The following is a 10,000-nucleotide window of genomic DNA, read 5'->3' on the forward strand; positions in this document are numbered from 1 at the left end:
CTCCCAAAGCCTGTCAGAGGGCATGGGGCGCTCTCCTGGGCCCGCTCCCACAGCCAATCAGTGGGCATGACAAATACCAGACACACACATGCACACAGACTGCGCACACATACACACACGCACATATCAGGGTTTACGCAAGGATTCTTCCTTTTGCCAGTCGAGTGTCTGGAAATAATTCATTTTACCGGACAAATTTGAAACTCCCCGGTCACGTTTCAATAACAGTGTATGTTACTTTAGGACAACACCAAAGCTGATGAAAGAAAGACAGCAACCTCAAGTCAGTTTTTACTATTGACTGAACCGTAACATTTAAGCAAAACAAACAATAACAATTGAGCAATGTGTCTTTGCAGCTTGCAATGCGCGTAAGCCGTTCCACCCTCTCCTCCCCCTGATGACTTCGCAGCGGCGTCTTAATTGGATTCTGCAGAGAGAAGCCCCTCTGCCCCTCTGCCCCTATGCCCCTCTGCTGGCACGCCTGGCACAGGCAGAATCCACTCAACTCTAGCCAACTCTAGCCAGTGTAGCCCAGTCATGGTTCAGCTTGCTGTAGTATTAGCTTGCAGTACTTTGCAGGCTGTTGCAAAACGTTTATTTTTTTTATCAATTTTACTTGAAAACTGGTAATTATCGGCCAAAAGAAAACTCAGACACACACAGGCACATAACACACACACACACAGCATGCCAGAGCCCAGGGCTCCAGGTGGGCATGGAGGGTAGCAGGAGCCATAGGGTGAGATTGGTGGAGTGAGCGAGAGAGGGAGAGAGAGAGAGGGATTAATGCCCTCCAATTACATTATTCTCATTTGTTTCCCACAAAAGGCCCCCCCCCAATTAAAGCGGTATCTGGGCGCTGCATGCTTAAAATAATTGTGCCCCCTCTGTTTCTAAACGTGCTCAAAGGGGAGTCTGTAATTATAAAGCCATATATCAGGCCAGATACCCCCAATTAGAGTCTCACCACTCGCACGGAACAGAGCTGCTCAGTCTCTCCCTCTGTCTCTCTCCCTCTCTGTCTCTCTCTCTGTCTCTCTCTCTCCCTCTCTCTCTGTCTCTCTTTCTCTCGCTCTCTCTGTCTCTCTCTTTTTCAATCAAACCTTTTGTGTGAGGCTTTTTCTTTCTTTTTCTATCCCACTATTTCCTGTCTCTCTTTTTCCCTCACTCTCTCTTTCTAGTGTGGTCTTTCTCTCCCTCCATCTCTCTGTATTTCTCTTGCTGCTCAGCTTCTCTGTATCTCTCTCTTTCTTTCTCTCTCTCTCAGAACGACTCCCGCACACATATCACCAGCCACCCCCCGAAAGCCACACGTCGCTCCCTACACATCTGGTTTTGTGCTCTCCTGCACAAATCTGCTGGACCCCTAAATTACAGACGTCGTCTATAAAAACAGGCCATCACAGAGAGAGTGTGTGTGTGTGTGTGTGTGTGTGCGCACCAGGGGAGGCTGCAGGCAGGCCAGATGTGATGAACACTGATGGCCTCCTCAGCTACTCCTGCCCTGTCGGGTCAACTGGGTCCTCAGTTATGTCAGGCCAGAGCAAACGCTCACAGAGCCTTCAGAATGAATGATGAATGGGCCCTACTCTCTGCCAGCCCCCCCCCCCCCCCCACCCCCATTGGGCTCTACCCAGCGTTTTAGCGATAGCATAGCTGTGAAAGCTACGGTAATCTGCGTTTATGTCATTCACAGAGAAGACTAGGCCGGCGCCTTGCGAATGGCGTCTGGCTTGCCGGCGGAGTCAGGGCCCCCTGTGCCCCTTCAACACCTACCTCCTTGCTTTGATTGAACTTAATGGCCTGCGGCACATTTTATTTACGAGGTTCACCGAAGAACATTCCAGAAGCCCTTCTGTTGTCTTTGCCAACTCTTTCATAAGTCTGCCCCTCACATCTCTCTCTCTCTTTCTCTCTCTCTCTTTCTCTCTTTCTCTCTTTCTCTCTGTCTCAGTGTGTGTAACCCCTGCATTTGCACAAAACCCTCAAGCTACTCTCATATGCCTTCACTTTAGAAGTTAACCAATTGCGATTCTGAACAGAAAGAGAGGGAGAGAGAGAAAGGGGGGAAGAGGGAGAGAGAAAGAGGGAGAGAGAGAGAGAGAGGTATAATTGAGAACAAGGCAGTGAGGAGAATACCAGCACTTCAAGTTCAAAGTGTAGCCACGGGGACTCCGTAATTGGCCAATGAGTATCTGGCCATTGGCAGACGCTTTAAAGGTGCCGGTTTTATTTTATTTTATTTATTTATTTTCTCGAGTCAGGGGCCCAGGTTGGTGTTTTGTAAGTGCTCATGTGTTGGCACAACATGCAAAGAGGGGAGCCATTAGAAGCTTCCTGTTGCCAGCACCTCTGGTGATACCCCCCCCAAATACCCCCCCCTGCCCCCCCCCCCCCCCCGGTTGGGTCTAATCGCCGGTTGGCCCTCTCCTGCAACGTCTCTACTCACACCAGGACTAATGCCCAGCACCTGTCAGGGGACAGAGCAGCTGGACGGCTACCCTACACACACACACACACACACACACACACACACACATACACACACACACACACACACACACACACATACACACACACACACACACACACAGACTCACACATACGCACACTCACACACACAAGTGCACGCACACAGGTGCACGCATACACATACAAACACATACGAGTGAGTGTGTCACACACACACACACACACACACACACACACACACAAGTGCACGCACACAGGTGCACGCGTACACACACAAACACACACACACACACACACATCCCAAACCCCTCTGCTCTCCCACACTCTTCGAAAACAGTTGTTAGGTTTGGGTTAAGAAGGAGAACCTATTTTCTTGTAGAAGGGATCTTTGAACTAAAGAAATGTAAAGCTTTTAGGTTTGAAGGATCCTTTGCGCCTATACAGGTGTTCCAAAATAATTCTACATTGAACCCTTGTACAATTTGACACTCTTCAGCAGTGACTCAAAAATATGACGTATTGCTTGGTACAATCCAAGCTGATGTTGGATGTTTTCTAGCATCTGTTTTTATTCTGCTGACAATGTTCTCGTAATATATCTTAAAGTCGAGATTAAGAGACATAAGAATTCCATTACCCCCCTCCTCCTCCTCCCCCACCACCACCCACAGAACACAGATTTCACTAAGACGGGATCATGCTGTCATTTTCCCCCTTTTGGTTTTCTTGTTGGCAGCTCTATGCTTGCTACTAAGTTCCCAAAGATCGTCATGAAAACAGTCACATCTGAGGCCTAGTCCAATACTTGGTGCGATACTCCAGTCTAGGTTTCTTCGACCACCCAAATGAAATAAGAATGACTGGGGCCTGTTGTTTTTCCTGCACTTGTGTTTTTGTGTGTGTGTGTGTGTGTGTGTGTGTGTGTGTGTGTGTGTGTGTGATAGCTATTCTGAGCATGAAATGAACTGCTGCCTCATAATAACTCAGCCCAGTTGAAGTGTGCAAGTGATCGGATGCCAGAGGAGGACAAAAAATGTTCTCCGAGACGAGGCAAATGGAAAAATACACTTCTCCACACGCACCGGGGGTCAAGCGCCATTTAAGTCAGCATGTTTTAATAGCGTCTCTTTTACAAAAGAAGTCTTTAAAAGTGCTGCGGAGCGGAGAGATAGGAACAACTCAACACACTCCGTTTGTTTTTCTTTCTCCCAAAACACACAGCCATAAAGAAACACAGGAACACAGACCTACCCAAGAGTCACACACCACTTTTAAGTCCCCGCAAGTCGACCACCGCTAAGAGCTTTAATTGTATTCTAAAATCAATGTTGTTAAATTACCTCTACTTAGCATGCTGCAAGCTACAGCGAGCGCTGGGTATCAGATTGGTATCAGTGTAATTACTGCAAATGATTGGCCTGATTAATTATGCATGGCCGGGGTCTGTCTATGGGGTTGTGTGAGAGTGATAGGGGATGGAGATAAGGAGAGGCGATTGAGATTTCTGCTCCGGTCTGTGGTCCTGAGTTCATGTAAACCTGCAGGGCATGGAGAGAGTAGAAAGGACTGGTGGGAAAGAGGAATTATGACTGACTAACATTCGTTTGTTCTCTCCCTCCCTGTGTGTGTGTGTGTGTGTGTGTGTGGCCTGCGTCTTTGTTTGTTGCTGTGTGTGTGTGTGTGTGTGTGTGTGTGTGTGTGCGTACACAGTGTCCCGTTTCCCCAGCCCTCGGCTCACTCCCCGTCTGAGCCGGAAGAGAGCTCTGTCCATCTCGCCCATCTCAGATGCCAGCATCGACCTGCAGACCATGATCCGCACCTCGCCCAACTCCCTGGTGGCCTACATCAACAACTCCCGCTCCAGCTCCGCCGCCAGCAGCTCCTACGGGCACCTGTCCGTCGGGGGCATCAGGTACAGCCACATACCGCACCGCACTCAGTCACCTCACGCCTCACACTCTTCTGAATCGACAGTAACCTACTTAACAGGGGAACGCATGAGCTCTTAGGGGGAAATGCTTGGGTATAGTACAGTGGCATGTTTGAGTATAGTACAGTGGAATGTTTGAGTATAGTACAGTGGAATGTTAGGGTATAGTACAGTGGAATGTTAGGGTATAGAACAGTGGAATGTTTAAGAATAGTACAGGGGGTGTTGGGACATGAGATGAGAGTTTTCACAAGAAGCACCATTTGTTAAAAAAAAAACAGGTCCGAAAAGGTGCCTTCACAGCAGAAAACTGTTATAAAATTACTATTTGTTTCACCTAATTACTATTCACCTTGAAGGTGTGACAAAGATCCATTCATTGCATAGTTCTCAGAGATCCTTCTAGAGTTACTTTATGGAAATCTGAATTCTATGGTCCCTAGATGGTCTCTGGCATCACTTCCTGTCAGAGCAGTGCATGTGTGTATCAGCGTGTGCTCTGGTTACCTAACTAACGGCGTTGTTGACACCAAACTGTAACAGGTCAATTAGAGTAACTAATCCTCTTAGTGCAGATCTCCGTTACAGAGGGACCTGCTGTGGATCCAGACAGGCGTGTAATATAAGCTGATATTTCAGCTCTAGTTGTGAACTGCCCTTAATGGCTGATTGATATTGATGAAGTTATTTGTGCTTCAAATATGCCCAAACACACAGTCCACAGTGCTCACAGTCTCAATTGATCCTCAGAGACCCTCTCTCAACCACATCACTCACCATCATTGTATTGATTGCTTATTGACAAACACATTTGCTGGAGGCAGGTCTTATTCAAACAACTGAGTACCTCTTTAAACACCTTAATCAGTTCAATCACTCATTCACTCTGCCTTATCTGTTTATCTTTTCTTTTTTCTTTTTTTTTCTTTCTACTGCTTCTCAACCTATTCACTGTGCATTTCTCTTCTCCTCTTTTTTATTTATCATTATTATTATTATTATTATTATATTTATTGATTAATTCATTTATTTTGTTTATTCCTCGTCCAGTCCCTCGTTCACGTTCCCCCACCCCATCACTCCCGTGGCCTACCAGCAGCTGCTGTCTCACCAGAGGGGTCTGAGTGCCTTCGGACACACCCCGCCCCTCCTGCAGCACTCCGCCTCCCTCATCAGCCGACAGCCGCATCTGGGGGTCGCCGCCGCCCCCCACCCCGTCCCCAACACCACCACCACCATCCCGGGAGAGTGTGTCCAGGTGAGACCGACCGACCGACGCAGCGGACCACAGACGAGCCTGTGGTAGAATTGTCAGTCAGATGTCTGTGTAGAAGTGACTTCACTAAAGACACTTAAAAAAGGCTTTTAAATCCACAAGTGAAAAAGATGAAAAAGCCTATTTGTTGATCAACGCCAGTTGCAAAAAAAAAAAGGTTAATCAGAAAAATTCTGACTGTATGTCTATGTCTGGATGTTTGACTGGACACCCATCTAGGAGATGCTATCTTCACACTAATAATGATGTTATTTATTAATGACTTATTTATAAGCATGTGTATTTATTTCATTGTGAAAAGATTTGCTGATTTGTGGATGACGTAAGACCCCCCCCAATAGCACCCCTGGTCTGAGCCTTGTAGGCCCTCTGTTTATGCAAGGTTAAGTTAAATCTTAGATTTTATTGCAAGAGAAAACAAAATGTTCCAAAAGAAAACGAAAGTCCCTGACAATATACATCACCCTGGAAGTATGTCTGTTTCTGCCTGGTGTCCTCAACCAGCAGCCCAATCTGCACTAGACCGGATGGGGAGAGAGTGACTCCCCCACGTCCACTATGAAATATAAACACTTTGGCTACATACAGCATAAACATCTCCGACCCAGGGATGAATAATACTGACCCACACACACACACACACACACTAATATATATATATACAGAAACACCCGCACACATGTAGACACACACACTTCTATTTCTATTTCAGTCCTGTTTTAAAACACACAGACGCACAGATGCACACACACCCGCACACATATTAACTGCTGTGGTGATAAGAAACACACACACACACACACACACACACACACACACACACACACACACACACACACACACACACACACACACTCACTGCTTTGGTGATAAGAAACACATTTCCCCCTGTCTGGTCTCCAGCAAACCATGTCAAGAGTTACTGAGTTATTGAAAACATGGGCCACCACACAGCTCTATAGTGGTTGGGTGGGATCTGAGAAACACACACACACACACACACACACACACACACACACACACACACTCTCTCTTTTCTTTTCCAAGTGTCTCTGTGGTGAGAGTCCACACTGAAAAGCAGCGCTGAGTCTGTTGTGTGAAGGGTTCTTCAGAGGATCAAAGTGCCCTCACAGCACGGACTCTCGGGGCTAATAATTTCTCTCTTCATATTTCCATCTGACGGATGCGCGCCGCACAGTCTAAACTGTTTAGTCTCCGAGGCGGGTCGCCCCCTCAAACACGGGCTCGGGGGGGGGGGTGTTTGGGGTGCCTTGTGGCGTTGACATCATCACCTCAATGTCACTGCCAGACCGATGACTTGGTGTGACTGACGACAGTCTGTCTCTCTTTTGTCTTCTCTTGTCTTACTCGTCTCTCTCTACCACACTCTTCTGTGTTCACTCCTTCTCTCTTTTCTTCATGTTCCCTCGCTTCTCCCACTCTTTCTCTCTTTTCTTCATGTTCCCTCGCTTCTCCCACTCTTTCTGGTATGCTCTCCTGCACGTCTGTCCCATTTTATCTGTTTCTCTTTCCCTCTCTCTCTCTCTCTCCCTTTTTCTTCCTCCCCCTTCAGTCTCTCTTGTCTCTAGCTGTCCTTTGATAAATGTGCTATGACTTTCTTATGTTGTCCTTCGATGAATGTGCTATGACTTTCTTATGTTGTCCTTTGATGAATGTGCTATGACTTTCTCATGTTGTGACAGGCCAGTGAGGTGAAACAAGTTTGCTCCGAAAACAATGTTCCAACAAAGGGATATTAAAAATAAAAGTCTCTCTCACTCTCTCTTTATTTCTCTCTCTCTCTCTCTTTCTTTCTTTCTTTCACTCTCGCTCTCTCTCCGTCAGAATGCTGCTGGTGAGTCGGCCGTCAGCAGCACAGTCAACCCCATGATCACCAAGAGGACCAAGGTGAAGACAGAAGCAGACGGACCTCGGCCCATCTCCCCCTGCTCTCAGGTGAGTCTCAGCCAATCACCTCCCTCTCTCAGACAGGTAATGAGTCTCAGCCAATCACCACCCTCACTCAGACAGGTAATGAGTATGAATTTGGTGCAGATGTCAGTTGTAGAGGCCGGTTGAAGACTCCCTAACCTACCACCTCATTCTCAATCTTAGTGCAAACTCATTTCTAATTTCAAGCCTGATTGTTGTATATTTATGAACCCTGATCAATGGAAAGTTTACAAAGGAGAACTGTCGGTGGGTCATAAAACGGATTAACCTTGGCTAGTGTTTAGATTAACCAGTGTTTCAACTCCAACAGAGTACAGAGTACAGAGTATTTCACCGTATTACATCAGCTTTAACCCTTTTGAACAGTAGCATACTAAAACAGGTTTAGTATGCACCCTCAAGAGCAGGGTGCATACAATTAATGCGAGGCCACTCGCGTTGGAAGGTGTGAAGATAAGATAACGTGATGAGGAGGAGGAGTGAATGGGGTGCGAAGTGTGGCTTGTTATACATATGCATGAGGTGTATAAGGGTCCCTCTGGTCTTACAAGTCACCGTTTGCATACTGAAGTGGATCTTGGGGTGTTGTTCTTGTGTTCCTAAAGTAAATGGATGGAACTGCATACTGGTACAGACCATGGAACGCTCAACAAAGTTGTGTCTGAGATTGTGATATTCTGGGGCCAAAAAGAGATGGCTTTCCGTTGTCATCTCAGACCCAGTTTAACTGTGTTGAAGGTGTGAAAGTTTTACCATCTACAATCTAGAGCATGGCCTTTTTTTTGTGGAGAGAGAGATGACACAAACGGGGATATGACATGACAGGTATTGACCCAGGGAGGGGGGGGGGGGGGGGGGTGAAAGACAAAGCCATGAGCTCCTCTGGAGACTATCAGCAGGCCTGCCATTCTGATCAATGAGCATTGGGAAATACGCAATCCCCTGGTCACTTGTTCTTCTGAATACACAGAAAGGAAGAGGGGGGAAAAACTCTCCTCTCGGAAGCAGCTTGTGACAGCTCACCATCCATCCATTCCCTGTGCCAAGCGTCGGACAGCCCGCTTCACGAGGAGACTCAGGGTGACAAATCACCCCAGCATTACTACCTAAAGGGGCCTCCTCATCCTCAGTACTGATCTGCCATACCCATGTCGAACCCTCTCTTCCTCCTCTGCTCTCTCTCTCTCTCTCTCTCTCTCTCCCTCTCTCTCTCTCTCTCTCTCTCGTTGTCCTTTGATGAATGTCCGACGGCTTTCTCATGCTGTGACAGTGGAGTGTGGTGATGCATAGGGCGGGGCGGCTGGGATGATCTATGGGACGGGGATGAATTGATGGGGATGCCGTAATGGGACAGAACAGGCGGACGGATGCCTTATAAAAAAACAAACCGCCATCGTCAGCACGGTCGAGTCGGTCTCACCACTGCAAGGCCACTCTCGAGCCGGCGCTTTTGCCTCTGTGGATCGCGGCTAACTTTTTTTGCAGTCGTGTCGCTACGCTTCAACCTTGCCCTAATAAAAACAAGCAACTGCATTAACTCATTCACTCGTACTTTTTTTTTTCTGTGTGCGTTGAGTGCTGATCTCTTATCCAGACAGTCAGTGTTTTTCATTGCCATCGCCATCCTGCGGCTAAATGCATTGCGGGAGTTAGAGGTGATATTGGATGTGGCAGTGGGGCCCTCCTCTCCCCTCCCCACATTAGAGGCCCTGTGTGTGCCTTTTAAGTCTAATAAAGACATCGCTTAAAAGGGCTTAAAAGCCTGCTGAACGTTGCCAGACGCTCGGGGGAAGTGTGGCCTTAGGAAGCGACATCAGAGAGATGGGCCTCTGCACCCACGCCCAGCCACAGGTTCTGGAGTTGATAGAACCGTCAAACACTGTACAAATTCATCCAGTAACTATGAATATGGATTCTGGCTCTAGAGTTTGTTTCTGTCTTCTAGGACTCCGGAACTTTCCATGTATTCTATGTTCTACACTGATACAGAGGGGTTGGTCTCACTGGCAGAAAAAGAAACCTTCAACCTTGAGATAAATGTAATGTAGATAATGTATGCTTTGATTCTAATATTGTGAGTGTGTGTTTCCTCAGGACCACATTGACCTGCGAGAGGAGCTGGATAAAGACGAGTGCAAGCAGGAGCCTGAGGCCGTGTACGAGACCAACTGCCACTGGGAGGGCTGCACCAAGGAGTACGACACCCAGGACCAGCTCGTGCATGTAAGTCCGACAAAAGAAAAGAAAAGAAAAAAAAAAACACTCCCAACTCAAAACACAGCTTTCGTCCTTTTGCATACTTTTCCCTGACTCACGAGAGGACCCAGCATGGCACTACGGCCCCATCAAAGAGCAGGAATGTCCTC

The 10,000-nt window shown here is 47.3% G+C and overlaps 1 protein-coding gene across 2 annotated transcripts in view; it reads left to right on the top strand.

Annotated features, from left to right (window-relative positions):
• The window catches only part of gli2a (GLI family zinc finger 2a), a 101,501-nt gene that overhangs the window by 78,554 nt on the left and 12,947 nt on the right, over nucleotides 1–10,000 (top strand). For both annotated transcript variants that reach the window (XM_031582297.2, XM_031582302.2), the window contains exons 6-9: nucleotides 4,186–4,387; nucleotides 5,456–5,663; nucleotides 7,527–7,637; nucleotides 9,729–9,857. In XM_031582297.2, the coding sequence (XP_031438157.1) occupies nucleotides 4,186–4,387; nucleotides 5,456–5,663; nucleotides 7,527–7,637; nucleotides 9,729–9,857 (650 nt within the window). The remainder of the gene's footprint in view (nucleotides 1–4,185; nucleotides 4,388–5,455; nucleotides 5,664–7,526; nucleotides 7,638–9,728; nucleotides 9,858–10,000) is intronic.

This window comes from Clupea harengus, chromosome 2 (genome assembly GCF_900700415.2).
Source record: "Clupea harengus chromosome 2, Ch_v2.0.2, whole genome shotgun sequence".
NCBI classification, from domain to species: Eukaryota; Metazoa; Chordata; class Actinopteri; order Clupeiformes; family Clupeidae; genus Clupea; species Clupea harengus.